General features: G+C 39.1%; 3 protein-coding genes and 1 pseudogene across 5 annotated transcripts in view; 1 reads left to right on the top strand and 3 right to left on the bottom strand.

Annotated features, from left to right (window-relative positions):
- The first annotated feature begins 1 nt into the window (after nt 1).
- LOC110983639 (thiosulfate sulfurtransferase/rhodanese-like domain-containing protein 3) lies at nt 2-3,665 on the top strand. Its single transcript, XM_022243059.2, has 5 exons — nt 2-214; nt 1,064-1,146; nt 1,369-1,557; nt 2,045-2,207; nt 2,640-3,665. Exons 1-5 carry the CDS (start codon nt 102-104, stop codon nt 2,701-2,703), a joined length of 612 nt encoding a protein of 203 aa, XP_022098751.1. The 5' UTR covers nt 2-101; the 3' UTR covers nt 2,704-3,665.
- Nucleotides 3,034-7,228, bottom strand: LOC110983638 (parkin coregulated gene protein-like). Its single transcript, XM_022243058.2, has 2 exons — nt 6,744-7,228; nt 3,034-4,724 (listed from the first exon to the last, which is right to left on the bottom strand). The coding sequence occupies exons 1-2, from the start codon at nt 6,981-6,983 to the stop codon at nt 4,242-4,244; spliced, it is 723 nt and encodes a 240-aa protein (XP_022098750.2). The 5' UTR covers nt 6,984-7,228; the 3' UTR covers nt 3,034-4,241.
- An 886-nt stretch (nt 7,229-8,114) lies between these two features.
- LOC110983634 (uncharacterized) overlaps nt 8,115-20,342 on the bottom strand; it is a 16,949-nt gene continuing 4,721 nt past the window's right edge. The window contains exons 2-9 of the mRNA XM_022243048.2: nt 15,699-15,941; nt 14,087-14,286; nt 13,787-13,903; nt 11,764-11,962; nt 10,973-11,153; nt 10,416-10,612; nt 10,032-10,195; nt 8,115-9,496 (exon numbers count right to left, since the gene is read on the bottom strand). Coding sequence (XP_022098740.1) covers nt 9,351-9,496; nt 10,032-10,195; nt 10,416-10,612; nt 10,973-11,153; nt 11,764-11,962; nt 13,787-13,903; nt 14,087-14,286; nt 15,699-15,805 — 1,311 coding nt within the window. The 5' untranslated portion in view covers nt 15,806-15,941 and the 3' untranslated portion in view covers nt 8,115-9,350. The remainder of the gene's footprint in view (nt 9,497-10,031; nt 10,196-10,415; nt 10,613-10,972; nt 11,154-11,763; nt 11,963-13,786; nt 13,904-14,086; nt 14,287-15,698; nt 15,942-20,342) is intronic.
- The window catches only part of LOC147796866 (leukocyte elastase inhibitor pseudogene), a 17,393-nt pseudogene continuing 13,219 nt past the window's right edge, over nt 16,169-20,342 (bottom strand). For both annotated transcript variants that reach the window (XR_015427605.1, XR_015427604.1), the window contains exon 2: nt 16,169-18,383. The product of XR_015427605.1 is annotated as a leukocyte elastase inhibitor pseudogene, transcript variant X2 (transcript). The remainder of the gene's footprint in view (nt 18,384-20,342) is intronic.

The following is a 20,342-nucleotide window of genomic DNA, read 5'->3' as shown; positions in this document are numbered from 1 at the left end:
TCCCCAGCATGCACAGCCTCATCCTTATGATTATATGCTGCTCGTTCCAAAGTTCAATCAACCGTGATCAATGATTCCTGACGAAGCTTATTTCCGACAAGATGGCAAACTTTGTTCATCGGTTTCCCATTCGTGTTATCACTAAAGTGTCAAAGAGATTGCAGCGCAATTATTATTCTAATCATGGTTCACCTGTCTTGAGCTGCCACCCTCCGTAAGTCCCTATTTCCTTGCTCTTATTACGCCCCAACATGCCCAACTACAGCGTCACGTAGCGTCACAAAGAGCTACTGGCAGTAGTGGTGCAAGTGGATGGACATGTACATATGTAGTCGCATTCGGCTAAGCCAACAATTATTGGCCAATTTCTAAAGAACACAGCCTCTTATCTGCCTATGGTGTGTGCACAGAGTGTCACGTGATGTCCATAATACATTTTTGGAGAACTTTCCAAAGCACCAAAAGTAATTTATAGAGAAAGTCTGCAATTCAAGGGAATGCATCTCTGCATTCTCAAAGAAAACTGGAAAATCGTTTAAAAAAAAGGCTACACTATCTAAAGTGAAATAGGCCGCTGTACCGGTATGTGCCCCATTTTAAAATGGCTGGAGACCTTGATGGTGACCATCAGACATGAGCCTTTTCATGATACTTGACAGACCATTATAGGCCTAAATAGGATCTGCCAAAATAGGGGTTGTCAGTGGGAGGAAAAAGTGGGAGAAGGCCAACGTCTCCTCTTCCAGCATCAGTGCCTATGACAATGATCCTAAGTAATCTCAGCACGGATACACATGCAGCTCAAACATCTGTGCCAAAGGTTACACTCCAGGATGTACTACATGTAGTTCTAATACTACTGCTTGTTAGGCCGCCAGGCCATTATCACAGCTCTACCAGATCTGGCTTGGATGGTTTTTTTTTTCCAAGAATATTTGTTTACAAAATAATTATTAACCAGTCATTTGCTGTATAAGTTGTCAATTTGGTATCAAATTGCATTTTGCAAAATATGTGTTAATGAAGGGCATGATCTGTTTACATGCATGTTTCATTACTACAGACATATCCAATCCCATCAAATGATAAACATCAATCCACTGGTGAAGATACTGCAGACATCCCCTTCATATCTGGCTGTGAAATGTACGTATACATGTGTACATCAGTGCTGTCATCAGTGATTCTTTTAAATTTAATCAGTGACAAATGATGAAAATGTTAACTGTGGTACTATGATGTAAATGTAGTGGTAAACATGCATGCATCTCCATTTCCCATTGTTCAAAGTTGTATTCCCCCCACACATAGTGGTGTCAAGATTAATATTTCTGATTGTACTCACTGTTTCACATCATATACACATAGGTGCACACCAACTTCAGTTCATCAATTTCTTGAGCAGTGATTCTGCTATTCTTGATGAAGATGACATCAATGTCTATTATGACAGTTTGGTGAAGCGCATCAACAGTGGTGATATACAACTTATCGATGTCAGAGAACCAGCAGAGCTTGCAGAATTTGGACAAATTACTAATTCTGTCAATATCCCATGTAAGTTTGTCGTAATTAGAAGCTTACTTATGCATGTTACAATTGTCTCATAAAATGTGTTCCGCTCTTTTTAATTTTGTAGATTTATTGCTTTAGATGAGGTGGTGTGTAAATGGGATGGAGAACTTTAGAGTTAGTGGGGGCATAGTTATGGATATAGCATGGATGTTGTTCAAGGGTCAAGCACTTTCTGGGGTGGGGGGATAGCACTCATCAGCAAACTTACAAATGACCGATGGTGGGAGCAGTTAATTTTGAGGTTTTCTCAAGCAATTTGGCGATTTGGATCCCGTTTCTCGTTTCATTTCTTGATCTTTTTTCCTTTGTTTTCCTTTTTTGTTGATTTCGTTTTGGGCGAGGGGGACATAATGCCGGGTTTTCCTTATTTTACTCTGCATGGTATTTTTCCAACTTTATTTTGTTGTACTGTAATTTCAGTCTGAAGTTTCAAATTTCAAAGTGAACTGTTTTTGTGCTTTTTCTCCAGTGGGTGACTTAGCAGATGCACTGAAGTTGCCTGAAGATAAGTTCCAGGACAAATATCAATGCAGTAAACCCAAATCTAGAGATGATAACATTGTATTCCACTGCAGGAGTGGGAAGCGCAGTCAGACAGCAGTGAACATTGCCAAAGAGATTGGATATTCTAAGTTAGTATCATTAAATGCAGCACAGAAATGTACTGAAATGCCTTGGACGGTGTCACATTTGCCCCAACAGAAAAAACTCTGTGCATCTTCTGAACACTTTCTCCAAACAATTAAGAGTTTTAACATGCCCAATTTTCATTTTAACATGTAAAGTCTGAAATAAGCTTTCAAAAATTGGCTCTCTGAGAATGATCTATCTCCTTTGAATAAATGCATGTTTGAATGTGCAGTGTACATGTACGTCAAATTGTGGCATCTGTCATAAAGCCTGATAAGTGAAACAGAGTCAGTCATATAGTATACATGACATTTACATGTGTCTCTGTTCTTGAGATAATTTAAAAAGTGAAAGTGTATAGTACAGTATTTGTCATTTCCTGATTTAGTTTGTGAATATGTCCTTAAAATGTTCCATTATGTTTTGGTCTTCAGGGCACGCCACTTTCCAGGGGGCTGGCTACAGTGGGCTGAGAAGAACAATCTTCCCTTTGCATGAAAGCTGAAAATAAAGTGACCCATGAAGACTTAAGACAGAAGATTAACACGTTGATAAACTGCTCTTCCACGAGACTGAAAATGAGTTATTAACCTTCTAAAAATCATGTGTTACAAAACATGAAAATGCATCAAGGGTTTGTGCTTTAATGTGCATTTTGTTTCCTGATGAACTGAACGTGCCAAACTGTGGATGTACAATCAACATCTGTGACTTCTTGCAAAGCTTGTGGATGTACATGTTAAATACCACACGTAGCCTGTGTTACATGCTGTCTTAGCAAAAGGTTTGAAATGAATCTTTTCTATAAATACATGTATACCACCAAAATTGCTTTTTTGTGAACAGTGAACTTTATTTAAATTCCACGATAGCGAAATTCATATACATCTTGAAATGAGATACATGTACCAAAGTTTCAATAAGTCCATGTAAATTACATGTAGTTGGACTCTAGAATCTTGTGTTCGTTGTTGCAGGGTCTTATTTGCTCTTTTACAGTCATGAACAAAGACAGCAACAGATCTGCCTCTTAGAAAATGATTTTTAACCAGAATTCGGCATACAATGCATGAAAGATGCCAAAAAAGGAAATACTATTACAATAATTACCACAGCGACTTTAAGCAAGTTGCTGGAATTAGAATCAATGTACATGTATTCATTCATGTATCTGCCCTTAGTCTTTCTTTGGTACATGTACATTTATTACCCTCATATCTATATGCCTTCAAACCATTGTAACTGCAGAGACTGACTTCATCATGTTAGGTATTTACACAACAAAATCTGAAGTGTTTTCAAGAATATCTGTTTGTACAATTTACATTCCCACAACTTTCTTTGTGTTGCCTTAGAATTTTAATATCAACACTTCTTCATATGTACACAAAGAATTTCATGTTTGTAGTTAAAATTGTTATTAAACGTCTTGGACAGTAGACATTTGAATTCCTGGAGAAGACTTTTTCATGCATTAGAGGTTAATTACAGGAGACTCCATTAAAGCTTGCTTATTTGGACGGGTCTTTTGGAAAGTGTCATACAGGAAGAGACGGGATTAATAATTTGTTGACGAGCTATATGTGAAAGTTTGTCATCCATCAAAAAGCTATATAATTGGTAGCTACACTTTAAATCACCCACTGTAAAGACTGCATAAATACATGTTTACACATCAGAAATATAACAAGTATGAGCACTTCATTAGGAGTACCAAGATAAATTGCTATCAAATGCGTCAGAAGCTCACAGCAATGAAAAATTTAAAGAACTTCACAGTTAGTTATGAATGCAACTGCTAACGACAAATTACTTATTTGGAATTAAGTAACAGTTTTGATTATAAAACAACTGCTAAATTTACTTCTACAACTGATGCACTTGGAACTTCCAAAATTTCTGTCATCAGGCATCTACATGTATGATGTTACTATGTTGACCAATGAAAAAAAAATGGTAGTTGCTTTACAATGAACATGGCATGGGTAATGCTTTTAGAACTTAAATTCAGGTACATGAACTGTTCATTTCGGTGGTTAGTTCAGAATTGATGACTCATATGTTGGCACCATGTACTTGATATTGATGAAAGCATCTTCACCACCATGCTTCTCAAGTGCTGCTAAGGTTTCTTCGATAAGATCACCGATGTTCTCCCTCTTTTGCTGCCCATAGTCAATGCCATCTCCAATGTTCAGATTCATGTTTTTGAAGATATTGAGGATTGGAAGGATCTGTCTATAATATGGAACAAGCGCCTCTCCAGCCAGGTCAGCTGATATCACCAATTGCTGTAGAACTTTAAAGGTAGTACAAAGGACCTTTCGGCTTCGCAAACTCAGAGCTTCTTTGATAGGCATGATTAGCTGGGGGATAACTGGTACAATTCTGCTCCCACCATGCTCCAACAAGTCATGAACTCCTTGTCTGGCGAAAAACTCATAGGGGTGAGTGGTTTCCTTTAACCCATCGAAGAACAGTGGAAGGTAGTGATGATAATCAAGTTTGTCTATCTCAATCTGGGAAAAATGGTAGAGAAAGAGGAAACATGTTCAGGGCAATTTGGCAAACAAAAGGCCGAGTTCATCAGGGCACTACATGTACATAGGTTGGGGCCACAATCAGTCGATCAGCTTATTCACTTTGCACTTTATAAGCAAAGACAATTGAGGGTAAAATTATCAACAGATAATGCAAGGTTGATTTATCATGTATATGAATATGGCCCATACTTCCAGAACTGTAAGATTTCTGCAAATCTTACAGATAGACATGAACAAAGAGCCATTGGAAAGTTTCGGCTATTTCAAGTAAACAGACTTTCACCCTGAGGCTTTACACCAAAGAAGACTTGGAAGAATGACTAGCAGTACTGATCACTGGGTTGAGAGGACATCAGTAGTATGACAGCTTAACCAATTACAATTGTGCTGCTATTGGTCAAATTGTATCTCTTATAGAGTCTAAGGCAGGGACCAATTACAGCGTACCTTTCATTTGACGGCATAGGCCACTAACACGTGTTTCTGGGAGGACCATGTTTCACCCATAGAGATATTGTTGCATCTAAATCTTGCTACGCGTATTTGAAAAGAGCAGTCAGCAAAAAATTTAAGTATTGTGCGTGTGTCGAGTGAAAACGGTTGGATTTTGACAGATTTTGAAGTAAGAAATAGCATTGAAACCCCAACTGTTTGACATTGGCATTTATGGAAGCCAGTAGGTGACGACAGAGGTATTTTAGGTGAGTCTTTAAAATTTTTGAGAACTGTTTTAATCTTATTAAATGAACACAGTGAAGCGTTAGTATGACGATCCTGTCCAAAATCGTAAATGAGGAATACTAACGCTCTACTTAGTAGAGCTAGAGTTGCCCTACTTCAGGATCTCGAAGGCACTAATTCTTTGATACTCCGTGTGCCTTTGAGGTGTGAAGGTTTACATGGCGTCGTAAACCTATGGGCATTTGGAATCAAATTTTTGTGGTGCACAGGGTTTGCGGCCCTAAAAAGCTATTAAACCAAATTTTCCCCTGTCAGCAAAGCTGATTTATTTTCACGTCTTAAAAAGCAGGCAAACAAAGTTTCAGAGCATGAGATGGAGTATTTTTGAAGAAAAACAAGATTTTTGGTCACCAATTTCACGCTCCCACCCGTTGACTGTCGCTCCATTCAAGCCGTTCACACTTATCAGACTGCGATTCGTTGAGCCCACCAATGACCGCGCTTGCTCCGCATCTTGGCTTGGCCATTTTCAGTGGCGGGGGATGACATCTTGTGTTGTTTTCATCGTGGGACTGTCCTGGCTGATGTTGTGACCTGGAAACACACATCGGGAGAGATGTGCTGCGCCTTGCATGATGTTATCCCCCGCCACCGAAAATGGTCGAGCCAAAATGCGGTGCAAGCACGGTCACTGGTGGGCTCAACAAATGTGCACTCTGATAAACACGAACAGCATGAATGAAGCGACAGTCAATGGGTGGAAGCGAGGAATTGGCGGGCAAAAAACTTGTTTTTCTACAAAAATAGGCCTACTCCGTTTCATGCTCTGAAACTCTGTCCGTTTATCAGCTTTGCTGACAGGGAAAAATTTGGTTTAACAGCATTTTTAGGGCCGCAAGCCATGTTCACCACAAAAATTTGATTCTAAAACCTCATCAGTCATAGCATTACGGCGCCATGTAAACCGTCACACCTTGAAGGCACCTGGGCACACCGAGTATCACTGACTTAGTGCCTTTGAATTCTCGAAGTAGAGTTGCCTATGGTACAAGTCGTCCAAGGCACGAGTCGCCCAAGGTACAAGTCGACTCGAAAGCAGTACAGTGGCAGTGCTGTTCAGTCTTCCAAGCTGCGAGAAGGCAACTAATGTAATTCACAGGCTTTATCATTTAATTAATTACACTGGAGGAAAATTCTGCACTCGCGTATGGCCATAAATCACCTTGTCTTGAACATGTTAGAACTGAGGCCTAAAGCTAATAGTAATAACCTAACGTCCGAGGTCAGGACACTGTGACCTATTCTGGTGCCTACCTTCCAAGCGATCTTGTTCCCTTTTGTGTCGTGCTCAAGAGCAATTGGGAAATCACCTCGTTCGTAAAATTTCCTAAATGCTGTGGGTCTCCCCTCCTGCTCCACGAACGCACCTGCCTTAGGTGGACAGACAACTTTAGCATTTTTCATTTGTGATTGGATGGTGAAAGCTTCCGCTACGATCTCTTTATCATCACTACGTTTACTCGTCAACTTGGTTTTTAGCCTTGCAACTTCCATACCGAAAAACGTCAGAGTTACAATACAGTCAGTATTTTCACTTAGAAGAAACCACAAGTTTTAGCGTTACAAAACGGAAGACAGCATTAGGTTCTTGCCAGGTAGTTTCACCAACGCTCAGAAAGCGCTGTTTCCAGATCTGTGCTCAGCGGTAAAATGGCGACAGCGACGTATTATTATTATTATTGACGGGCGTTGTCACGCACGCACGGCCGGCCACATACACGATGCACGTACTGTACAACAAACATACAGTGGCTATGGCAACCAGCCACTGGTTTCTGACGTACTGCAGGGTAAGTGCAACGTAAGGTGGTACCCGGCGCAATAGTTTTCTACGCGCCGTACGTATGGTACTACATGTACATGTGCTGTACATATAATTATGTACATGTGCAATGTATATGTACTGTACATGCTGTACAACCTACTACTAAGACTCGACTGACTACTAAGCACGCCGCGTCACATGCACTTGTGGCTTTTGTCTTCGTGTATGGCGTTTTCTAGACCGTTCTGTTGAGTAATGAATAGGGCTGCACGTGGACAGATGGGGCCCAAGGGCGCAATGTGTTGCAAATTCCCCCCCTTCAAAATATCGTGATCGAGTCACTGCTCAAGGGTCCAGCCGTGGTCAAGCAAAGGCCTACACTGCAGGCTTAGTTAAGTGGTGGGGCTCTGCAATTCAAAACGGGCTGGCGGAAGGTCAACAGGGGTAAAAATGGTAGCCTACGTTTTTAAAAACCGGCTTCCAATTTTTCTTCGCTCTTAAGAGAATCCTCATACCTCACCCACAGCTGTAAGATGGGGCAACCACTGGTTGTATACGTAATCAAATGAGAATCGGGTAGCTGATTGAAATAAAAACACTACCAACAGACAAGACACACAAGACCCCACGCACGAGGCACTGTTTAGGAGGTGGAACTGGACGAAACTGATTTCAACATTGATCGAATTTTCAGGTTTATCACGGGTGGATCGAAGAACTCTCCAGGGGTCAGCCCCGTCAGATTTTTATATTCGATTGTAGCGGACAGGACCCATAGGCGATAACAATGTTGTAATCGAACCCATCACAAGTCCACTCTGAAGCCAACTCACGCTACTCAAATGAACCGTGACAAAAGCTTTCCTCTCATTGTTCACCCAGTCACTTTTTACTGGTCTTGTGAAAGACCTTGGACTCGACTACAACATAGATAGGTAGTGCATCAACCAATACGGATCTAGGATGTCATGAGTTCCATAATCATTTCTGTAATAGTAACTTCATTTTCTACGCGTCGTTTTAGTGTCAAAGCACAGGTTGATCAATGACCCCCCAAAACTAGATTCACACCTATTTATCATTAAGATAAGGTATCACAGATTTAACAATATCTCGGTAAAAGTCTGCTGAAAGCACCTATGGTTGGTGGACATAAAACTTAAAGAATGATTTAGCATCTTTTCTAAACTCATACAGCTACAATATATTAAACAGATGGCAATAATCTGATTCTTCACTCGTCACGCTGCCAGTACATTCATGCTGCTTGCTCTGTATGTATCTTAGTCACATTTTATTTAAAACAGATTTCATTGGAACTTCAAATGTACTCAGAGGCATGTACATCCATCCAAAAACAAGATTTAAGAGACAACGTAATTTTTCAACATATTCTTTCGTTTCAGTATACATTTTGCAGGTTTGTAAAATGTATATGATAGGCAAAAAGCTAAACGACACTTGCTGTTCCTGTGACACAAACTACATGTACATGCATTTACATACCAGGTGGTTGTTTTCAATTCAACTTGCTGAGTAAATGTTTTTAACTTCGTGAGCATTTACATCACAGGAAAACTAACAATACCTTTGAAAAGGTCCATACTGTTTTCGTTTTTTTTTTTACAAGAAGATCAGAGAATTAAGTAAAATATACATGTAGCAGGAACTAAATACAAAACCATAGCTGTTGGTAGACCAGAACAAATATACACAGTCTTGTTAGCAACTATCTGCACATATAAATACATGTTAAAGGGTGACAGGTGCAAGCTGTAAAGCTACCGACCTGCATACCATAGGACTGGAGAACACCTTCACAGGTTATCATCTCTTCTTCACTTTTCTCTTAGTAAATGTGGTCAGAATGCCTATTTCTGGGTAATGGTTCGAAAGAAAGTTTTCCCTAATTCTTTCAGGGGAGAGACACTACATAACAGTGCATATCCTTGGCAACTTATACTCAAGAAATCAATGGCATGTACAGGTACATGTACTTTACACTTTTGGGCATAAAACTTAACGTGCTCAATGAAACCTCTTCTTAATTTTTAAAATTCTTGCAGGAAATTTGCTGATTTAAATTTAGTTTCCCATTAATTCCATGCATCTAGTAAATCTTGAATTGTTTCTTGAGAGCTGTGAATACCCAATTTCAAATGCTGAGGAATCTCTTTTCCAATGCGTCCAGCCTCTGCACCAAGAAGTAGCCCTAAAATGGCACCACGATGGCAGTTTTCACCTGCAGATAAATCAGTGATTAACTTCTGTTAATATTTTTTTAGCATTCAACTCTGTCCTTAAGCCTTTCAGTACATGTAGGCTACACACAATGTAATACACATGAATACATTTTAACACTGGAGAAGACAAAGAATGGTCTCAGAGGGACAGCAACATGGCATTTCTTCCACTCAGGCTTGGTTTTCTGGGGAGGCTCGGGGGTCCCTCTAAAAAAACTTTTATGTAACCCCCTTCAAACTGCAAAAATGCGAAAAACCATATGAAAGAGCAGTAGTGAAAGTTAAAGAGTGTTGTCACATGTGGAAGGTCAAGGCCCCCTCCCCCAAAAAAGGAAAATGGCTCCAGAACTGTGCCTGCTTTGTGAGCACTGCATTAAAAACTGGGCACAGAATTAAAACACAAGTCTGTCTTTCATGGATAATGAGCATTGGTTAAAGCTTCAACACCCTGTGTCTGATTTAAAATTTCACTCATAAAAACATTTACGCTAAAAAAAAATGTCGTAAATGTATGTATGGGTAAACCTTTCTTACCTCCACAGTTCGTGTTTGTTAAAACACCTCCCTCAAAGTTGTCATGAAACTCATAAGCTAGGAAGAACATTGAAGTGAGTGCTCCTTTGATGTAGCATGCTAAGCCAAAATGTGATACAGCTTCCTGATACACCTGCAGCCTTTCTTCAGAGCCCTCTGCATACCTGGGTAATATCAAGGATAGAGGAACATAAAGAAACACTGCTAGAAATTAATTGACCTACAGGATTATCATAAGCCAAATAAACGGGTGAAACAATATCAGTTTACCCGACAGCAGACAAGTGCAATATTTCAGCCACCGAGTTACTTGAAGTGCCGAAGAGTAGGAATTATTACAACAGCTAGCATTAGGACTTCCCGACTAAAATACTCTACATGTACCTTGCTGCTCTTTGTGAATAATTCTTGACTCGTTTCCATGTGCTACTTCCTCCTAAAAGTGAGGATTCCAATGCCTGGTGGGCTTTCTCTCTAAGACTGGCTCCATTCAATACACTATGAAGTGTGCTAGCGAACAGCTCCACAAATGGAACCAGATTTGAGGAGCAGTGGGTTAGACTGACAAGTCGCACTGCATGCTAAAACAAAAGACACATATAGAAAAAAAATTATCGACTATTCCAACAATTAAACTTCAATTAAATGAAACCATTCTGTATATATGTTACACCAATGTAAAAAAACCATGACAATACTTGGTTTTTATCAGCAGCAATTAATTTAGGCTTGTCTCGGTTTCATCACAAATCATGATGCACCACAACTGAGTTCTCTCTCTCTCTTTACAGTTCACCTTTCTTCATTGAAGTACATGTACACGTATGGAAAGTACATGTAACATGTTTTTTCCATGGCGTGGAGCACCTTTGATTTACATGTACCTAGCAGCAACCCAAACTTCAAGGGATTGAAACATAATGATTTGAGTTTTCATTCACCTTAACAGCATCAGAAGTGGAGAAATTAGCACAGTGCCAGATGACAGGTACTGGAATCACCAAAGCTCCAATGCTGTCAATGTTGTGGTCAACACGAGTTGTCAGTAACATTTTGGATCGTGACTCAGCAAATGCTAACACGTCTTCTGGTGTAACAGGTGACCCAGCTGTCACCCAATCTCTAACAAACAGGAAAATCAAACAGCAAACAAGTTGAAATAACAACCTTCATGACTTTGAAACCACATCAGGTACACGTACATGCTGACAGGTTTTTTGGTAGGGCAGCTAAGATAAGATGCTAAGTTCTGCTGTGGAATGAAATTGTCTCAATAGTTTACTCTAAAACCTTTCACAAATAAAATGACAGATTAAAAATCAGATATCATAGTTTATTTTACAGGTAGGTTAGCTTCATGTCCAGTTTACTTTCATGTAACTATACAAAGTGTTGTCCATCTTTGGACTAAAAATATTCACACAGCAGGAGAAAGTAACAGCATCATCTGGTCAATAAATAGTTTAGCAACAGTTTACATGTATGTGTATGCATTGTCAACTGCAAGACTCTCCAGAGGGGTTGTCAGAAAAGAAGGTCACATAGAACAACATGCAGCATAGGCCTCAGGACACATGAAATATGTACTGTACACTTTCATGACTTTACAGGTGCAACCTCAATGCAACCCACAACTTAATTTATACAAAAGAGTTTAAATATCTGCGGTACGCATACAACACACATCGTTCTATGTGACTTCCTTTTCCGACTTCCCTCCAGATGCACTTACTTAAAGAATTCTCTATGGAAGGACTCAGCATAGGTGTCACCATGTGATCCAGGAGTTGTCATAAATTTCACATAAGCAGCTAAAATTGAACCATAAGCACCATCATCCAAGGACTGATGTTCCCGATATTCAGTTGATAATGTCAGAGCATTTACTCCAGCCATTACCGCATTAAGTGTACTGTCACCGGCTTTCATTCCTAGCAACCAAAATTTAAACGGTCAATAAACATGAAATGTGATACACTGTAAATGCCAAACTGTAACTAAGCTATGTATGTATGCTGCTTGCAAATGGAATTGAAAGAAACTGTAGGATTAGGAATTGTTTTGTATGCATTAACAAATCAACATATATATATTCCCACTGATGACAAGGTTGACAAACTCAATAACTGCTGGTAACTCATATTAGGAAATGTCAGGAAATGGACAACTGTATATTTTTGATGGGATATCTTGTTTTTCTTATTCTGCTCCCCTTGTTCCATGGATATTTTCCAACCTTATGCAACCTAAATGGAACTATCTGTGGTATGCAATGGTGGAGGTCATGGTGTTTACCACACTTGCTAATCCAGTCCATTGTTTTAGGGGAACTTTCCCACAGTCTTGACCAAGTATTTTTAGAACCAGAATGTCAGTTTCCTTTGTTTGGGAGATTCGTCAAACTGGAGGTTCCTGGTTGTTTGAACCTGGGAGAATATCTGCTGATCCTAATGATTAGCAGAGTTACACAATGAACCTTCAAAGATTTGACATATGGGGAAGTTTATATGCAAATCAAACTTTGAGGAAGGTTTGGTCAAACTTGTGAGTGTCCAATCATATTCTTGATGGAAATGACCATCGAGAGACTCTGAAGGGCATTTAAAGGCCTACGCCAGGGTCAGAATTGAGTCTGCACCACCACCCAGCAGACCACTGGTCAACAGCCCAACACTTGAGTTTACACAGTAGCCATATGGGGTGAGTTGCTGTCCTTGGAATATTTTCTAGTGGTAATCTACCTGTGTGTAACTTCATTTTAAATTTATTTTGATGACTTAGTATTAAGGACTGTATTACTTCTAATGTTGATGGACTTGTACTGCTTGCTTGTTTTGGGGATCAATCCAAATCATTGCAATCATCTCAAATTATTTTATAGTGCACTTTTCTCCACTTGTTTTGATTACCCCCTTGTTTGGCACACAACTCGATTCAACAATGCCCTAGTTTGTGATGAAGGATGATGTTTGTACCCTTGTAAGGATAAATTTCTGTTCCATTATATAGCTCAAGTGGCGTCTGTGTTTGGTGTCTGTGACAGGCAGATGTAGTCAGTGCTAGGAGAGAAGCTTAATATATACAGGTTAGCTCCTGCCAAGCAGTATCACACTCTGACTTTTGCAACTGTTTTTACATGATCTTGTCTGCCAGATTTCAAAGTTAGTATATGCTCACCAACAGAGATTAAGAGGTTTTACTTGTACAAGTCACTTTATGATGTGTTACGTGAAGACTGTCACCCAACATGTAGATGTGTTAATTTGAGGACACAGACTGTCTACCCAAGAAAGTGTTGTGTAATTGGTCACCTTCCTTAAGTGGTCCATACTGTTGAACAGCTGTGTTTTGGTTCACAAGAACTCAAGGCTATACACTCAAACCAGTGTATGACCTATGACCTTTGTACTACCAGCGTGTGTGCACAGTATTTGCACCATGCAATGTGTGTGTAGTAAATGCTGTATTATCTACATGTAAGTAATTGTGTTATTTTCCTAATATTACAGGGGTCTGTCTGTAGAACCATCAAATTGGTCCGTCCACCCATAGACCATCCAATCAGTCCGTCAACTCACCGATCAGTTTATCAGTCTGTCAACCCTATTTTATTGAGGAGAGCTTCAAAAAAGATTTTGTCAGTTCTAGAGCAAACAACACCGACAGTGTCGTCATTCGTTAATTATGGGCGCATCAGTGAGAACTTGCACTTGTAGTGCAGAAACCTGTCCATAGTACAACATTAATAACTGTACCTTGATGGTAATGAATTGATCTCTTGTTACTCTGCCAGTATTTGAGTTTATCATGGAGAATCACTGATCCAATGACTGGGTCTGAATGTTTACTGTTGCCACTACGACCAGCACCACCTACAGGTAACAAAAATATTCATAAAATTCCATAACAATCCACCATCAAGAATCACTGAATATGACAAACACATTGACTCTACTGTGACAATAGAACACTAACCCATTTCATGTTTCAGACATTACCTCAAAAATCACATGACTGCAAATCTAACGAGCAAATAGACTACACAAGACACTTACCAACAGCAGAGATAGTTAAGATGCTAGATGGATGTTTTGTCTTTGGTGCAACAAATCCTGTAAGCCAGTCTCCATAATCACGTTTGATGTCATATGGATCATAATACCAATGAACAGGCATACTCAGTGCATCACCAATGTACAGTCCCCACAACGATTCACTTTGAGCCATCTTCAAATGTTCGGTATGGTTTCCAGTTCTGCATTATGAACAGAGTTTAGAAAACATCCATTTTTTATCAACTGATAGAAAGAAGTTAAATGATTCAAATGAATGAAAATTTGGGATGAAAAAGGACATAACAAGAAGTAGCTATGGGGACATCCCAACATTCTCATTAGTGATTTTACCAACCAAAAATGGTCATGCCTGCCAATCTAAAGCCAGTGCACGCACAACTTATTTTTTGAAAGGTGGTGTTACCTTTCAAAAAATGAATTGTGGGTGCACTGGTTTTAGATAGGCAGGCATGACCATTTTCCATATGTAAAATTTTATACACAAATATGAATCAGAATTGAAAATGAATAATAATAATCGGAATCAATAAAGCAATTCTCGAAAATCAGCCGTGTGAACTATTGGCTACCATGCAAAAATGCAAACCAAATGTCGCCACAGAACCCCCCCCAAAAAAAAAAATATCCCCATATTGGTTTGGAAACAATATGCTTAACTGACAAACTTTAAGAGCACTTCTCTGATTTTATCTGTTTGAATAAATATGGGAGCATCCAAATTGAATACAGCATCATTTGTCTTCAGAGCTCAACTATAACGAGCTAAAGAGGGCTTTTCTCTGTTAATGCCAAGATACACATTCTGAATGTAGCTAACATCATTTGAAGAAAAGAGAATAAAACGAGGGGCACCCTCACCCTGTGTTCGTAGTGGATAATCCCTTGTGCATGCCAAACAATGCATGTAGCCCTGCGAATGGATGCTTGCTTCCATATTTATTTGAACAGATAAAATCAGAACAAACATGTCTTCCTCAGAGGTGCTCTTTAAACCAATTATCAGTAATAATTATTTATCATTATCAAAATGCTAATTTACCACAAACCCCAAAACTTAAGTGTTTCCAAGTAAAAGCACTAGGCCTTCAAGTACAAGTACAAAATTTGGGGAAAAGTTCCATACACAGACATCATTTGACACCCTGTGTAAAAACCCTACACAAAACAGGTCTGGAAAATTTTAAGTGTTTCTGAGATGGTACATGTAAATGTTTTCCAAAATTTCACAGCTTATTGACTTTTTAGGTCATGTCAACTATATTTTTGATGGCTAATGAACTACTGCAAGGGGAACATTGATATACAGAACTCTTATTAGGCCTACATGTAGTTAGTTGAAGGTGGGGGGCTAGGGCCAACATTTTAATTTTAATGACTAGTAGAGTAGTAAAAATATATTATATAATGTTAGGCCTATGTTTGAGTTTTAAGTTATCACTTTCTGATGGCTAAGTAACCACTTAAACCAGTGACGGACTATACAAAATTATTGCCAATATTGGTGTACATGGAATGCCTAATTACCAAACTGGTTCATCATCCATAATGGAGGGATTAACCTGTTTAATGTTAACTGCAAGATTGTACTCACCGAACGCCAACGGTTTCAGTTGTGGACTGCAGACAGCGTTGTAGTGTTGTCAGGCAGATTCCGCCAAGACCAATTAGAACGACTCGCGGTAGGTTGATGGTTTTCATTACTTCGAGTTCCCACCTCACGTAACGTTTCACCTCCACTTCCAACAGTACCAAAGCCAATGCATTTGTTACGTATCATCTTGGGCGCTCGTCGTTTCATAAGGTGCCTATTTCAATTCGGCCCACCTTATGTAACCTGAATATATAACACAAAAAAATGGACAATTTCATAAGCTCGCAGTTTACAGGTACGTAGGTGCCTACGGTGCACACGTTGAGGCCGCACTTCAGGTCAGGATCAGGTCATGTAGAGTTACATCACAGCGCCCTCACACGATGCGTACAAGTACAAGTGAACAACTCAAAGACAATCCAGGTACCTAATAACTGTCTGTTGAAAATTGAATCGCTTTTCAGTCTAAGTTGTATGGTTTCATTATTTTAAAGTTTAAAACCCTGAACATTTTCTTTTCTCATCCTACATTTTATAGGAGATATGTTATAAAACACATTATGACCGGGCATAATTTGGTCACTAGACTTAAGTCTCTTATATGACTGTCCAATGTAATGCACACGGTCCATTACAAACAATGTACGGCAACATCGTGTCAAGACTGAGGGGTTAGGAAAGACCTGCCTACTGCCCCGGTGGCAAGATAATCATTGACAATAATTTTGTGAAGAAAAGAGAAGGTTGTAACGTATGACAGCACATTTAACATAATCGCTGTCGACATTTCCTTTAAATACAGAAACAATTATAAGGTAAACACACAAATATAAATTTTATTTAAAACTACAGCAAAAATTCTTAGGAAACATTTATTATAAATTGACTGAAATAATTTGACTGACTGAAAGGAATTGGTAATAAGATTTAACGGCTAGCAGATACAAACAACGGATAGAAGCGTACCTACAAGTAAATTATTGGTTTTTAACGGCACCGTATTTGTAACTGTAGCGGCAAAATAAATATATATGCCAGGCACGTGTTCACCTTTTGCCCCATACGGGAGGGTTTTGTTATTTTATCAAGTTGTTTTGTTTTGATCTGGGTTTTTTGTTTTGTTTTGGTTTTGGTTTTTTTGTTTGTTTTTTATTTATAAACATTCGCATAAAATACCGGATAAATTCTGAAAAAAAAGGAACGTTACTATCGTTAAATAAGTAGCAAGTTCCTTTCATTCTAAGTAATTCTGCCACAGCAATCAGTTTATTCCCATTTTTACTGTTCTGCCGATTAATTCAAGGTGATAACTACCGACAAATAGTGATATTAAACTGTACAGAACGCCTTCCAGCTGCCAAGAAATTACAATTCCTCACGGTTCCGTATCAAACCGACTGGCTTCCGGTAGTTCCCCATGAAAATAATTGCTTTAGTCTTGGAATCAATAATAAAGAAGAGAAATGGGTGATCTGCAATGAATTCTGGTGTATGACTGATTGAGCGCGCACTGATAGTCACAGCAGTGGCAGCAGCGGCTTCACTGCCTTCTTCATTCACTTCAAGAAAAGCTCGGTGGACAACAGTCGATACAAACAGATCCTTCGTTCCCGTTATACCAGACAGATCAGCTTTATCCTGGCGAAAGAGATCTTGCATTCCCATGGTGTGCAAAACATCATTCATGAATACAGTTTCTTCAAGGCTGAATTTTGGTATCGCCAAATCCACAGTTACATTCGACAGGTTGTTCAAAAAATGCAACAGTTTCTCGTTTGAGAAATGCTTTAGCAGTGTGTCAAGACCGTTTATTTCTTCGGGAAGAATGAGGACCATGCTCAGTTTCTTACCTACGTAAGGTAGTTCTATTATTTTACACCGCAATGAGGTGTCCTCAGCAAAGTTAAATTTCGACTTCCGATGCATCATTGCCACCTCAATGACTTCGCTTTCTGAGAAATAAAAATCCTGGTCAAATGTTTTCGAAGCGTCAAACTTACTAATCCAATCTGCCTTGAAGTAAATAGCATTGACTAATACAAGTCGAGTCATTTCATTTACGTGTCCAGGAGGCAAAACATCCACAATTTTCTCTTCTGTTTCTTGACTGACCCAAGAATTGATGAACTGGCGGGACCCTTCCGAATCCTCAACAAAGTCAAGACTGGCCATACTGCTACCATAATGCTTTTGAACATCGTGAAGAAATTGGTGCCTCAAATCAAGATCTTTTTGTCCAAAAAGGCGGTTCGCCTTTCGAAGTATGTACCTTGTTGCATGCACATCGAAGATAGCAGAGTTGAGCTTGGAAAGTGACGAGTGGAGACGGGATTCTTCCATCAAATTGAATTTGAGAACTTCTTTCATTTGATTAGCGGTGTTTCCACGTGCCCCAAGAAAAGTCATACCAAATGCAATTGAAATGCTCATCGGCGAAAAAACAATGTTATCGCTTGCGGTTGCCTCAGTAAGGGTTTGATAAAGGTGAAAGGCAAATCTATTGTTGGCTTCAGCAAGGTTCAACTGTGTGTCCGTATCAGATGATGTACCAGAGATGTTTATGGAGGTAACTGCAATGGCGGTAAGAAAGATGCCAAGGAACTGGATGACTGCCATTATGAAATCTAAACAGATGACATCAAAAGCATCAGTTCTTGTATCTCCAGTGGTTACAGATGCGTTCACCTGTAGGAGAAGTACATTATCTTTTAATTTTTTATATCACAAATTTGTTATTGAGGCAGTTTGTGAAGCTATCCGCCCAACATAACTGAGAACTGCACCGTGCTCCAAGTAGACTTCCAAAATACACAAGTATAGACAACCTGACCAACTAAGCTGTTCATTTAGAGCCTACACGTAGCCTACATTGGGCAAACAGTTTGGACCTTATGACAATAGGTCCATACGTACAGCTTAGGTATTGTGTTGCACTTAAGCGGCAATAAAAACATAAACAAACAGGTTTATAATAAAATTATTACACCATGTCTAAAGAAATAATGAAAATGTGAATGTTGTGTGGAATGATCCTCCTTGATTCAATTTTAATGAGGAAATACATGTGCATTTCTTGCACAAAACAATTGTTGGGTGGATTTCGCATTGCTGCATGTTAATTTTTGTATTTGCCTCTTTTTAATTATCTTCAACTCATGGTATCATTACCACCATATGATAAAACCCCAATCTTTTAATTCACTTTGGCACAATACACGTATGTCACGTGACGTACGTGCAAGATATACAAAAACACAATCAACAAAATATAGTCATTCCAGCATATTTTCATTTACAGGACGAAATTTATATCTCAATCATGTGGAGAAACAGCATTTCTACTGCAAGGCTGTAGTAATATTCCATGGGTATCATCCTTCAAGCTTTAGAGGCAAAACCTTCAAATCACCAAGGGACTGTAGATTCATATCCTTACAAAAAAGAATGCAATATTCTTCAATGAATACAAATTCAAAACCTAACTTCGTTACCAATATTCTCAGTCAACACTTAAGTTATGCTCCCAAAAAGGGAGGGGTATAGTGACTTCAACCTATTTTTTTCCATATAAAACAGAATCGGTAGAAACAAATACCTACTGGTTTGCATAGCTGTTCAATGGATAGATTTCTCTCGACTTATTGTAACAAATAAACATAAAAACGATGGTGAACTGAGAGTATAATGTATTTTAATAAGGCCTCATTGGAAAGCAGGTGGGAGTTTTCTTTACCACAGCTATAGCTGCAGTTGCCACACTGCTTTCTTCATGTCCATCCAAGAAAAACCTTGTGGGCATCTTTGAAGATAAAGAATTCTTTATCTCCTTATACTTTTGATACGAGAAGTCTGATCCGTCTTTCATGATGGAGTAGGCATACTCATCTTGCTCTAGGAATAAGTTTGGTAGAGACATCGCAACAGTACACGTAAAATAACCCCTAATGCGTATAATCCCCGTCATCCACGTGACTCTCAATCTTTTTGTGGCTTAATTTCTTCAATGACCGTTTTCCTATACTCAACCTCGTTTCCGTCGCAGGCTTAGTCTCCGAAACTAATCCCCGATTGTGCGCCTGAAGCATTTAAATTTAATTGAGGTGATGTAATGTTTGGCTCTTTTGCATCTCACTTGTTGCACTTACAACTTCTAAGTCAGGTAGTAAAAAAACTGCTGAAGACTGAGCCGAAGTAGAGTACTGTATTGAAAACGGCCAATACAGTCAACTCTCGTTACAACAAAGTAGCAGGGACCAGACAAATTACTTTGTTATAACCAGGACTTTGTTATAAGAGCAGTGGAAAAGCAAAGAAAAACAGAAGAATTCATGAAAGTAGGATTCTCAGAATTTGTTCTTTATAAAAGTATTTTGTTGTAACAGTGTTCTTTATAACGAGAGTCGACTGTACATGTACGTCAGCAAGAACATCTACCCTCTCAATGAAGAAGTTTACTTCTTAATTCTTGGAATAAAAAAGCAGCTGCAGATACTAGAACAGAGCTGCTCACAGACTCTTCACGAACGTGGTTTCACCTTTGTGTTTTATGCATCATTGGACATAAACGGCCAAAATCGGAGTGGAGAAGATCGTCATTGACAAGTATTTAGCTTCATGGCTTATTTTTAGCTATATGGCTCGTAT

This window comes from Acanthaster planci, linkage group LG14 (genome assembly GCF_054643075.1).
Source record: "Acanthaster planci isolate LZ-2023a linkage group LG14, COTS_SCS, whole genome shotgun sequence".
NCBI classification, from domain to species: Eukaryota; Metazoa; Echinodermata; class Asteroidea; order Valvatida; family Acanthasteridae; genus Acanthaster; species Acanthaster planci.
The sequence above is the reverse complement of the archived record's forward strand: the minus strand, read 5'-3'. Positions and strand labels throughout refer to the sequence as shown.

Bases quoted from the DNA above. Each gene is read 5' to 3' on its own strand.
- LOC110983639 (XM_022243059.2), top strand. From the start codon at position 102: ATGGCAAACTTTGTTCATCGGTTTCCCATTCGTGTTATCACTAAAGTG. The intron at 215-1,063 runs GTAAGTCCCTAT...TCATTACTACAG, and splicing joins GTCTTGAGCTGCCACCCTCC to ACATATCCAATCCCATCAAA. The intron at 2,208-2,639 runs GTTAGTATCATT...TTTGGTCTTCAG, and splicing joins AAAGAGATTGGATATTCTAA to GGCACGCCACTTTCCAGGGG.
- LOC110983638 (XM_022243058.2), bottom strand. From the start codon at position 6,983: ATGGAAGTTGCAAGGCTAAAAACCAAGTTGACGAGTAAACGTAGTGAT. The intron at 4,725-6,743 runs GTAGGCACCAGA...CATTTTTCCCAG, and splicing joins GGAACAAGATCGCTTGGAAG to ATTGAGATAGACAAACTTGA.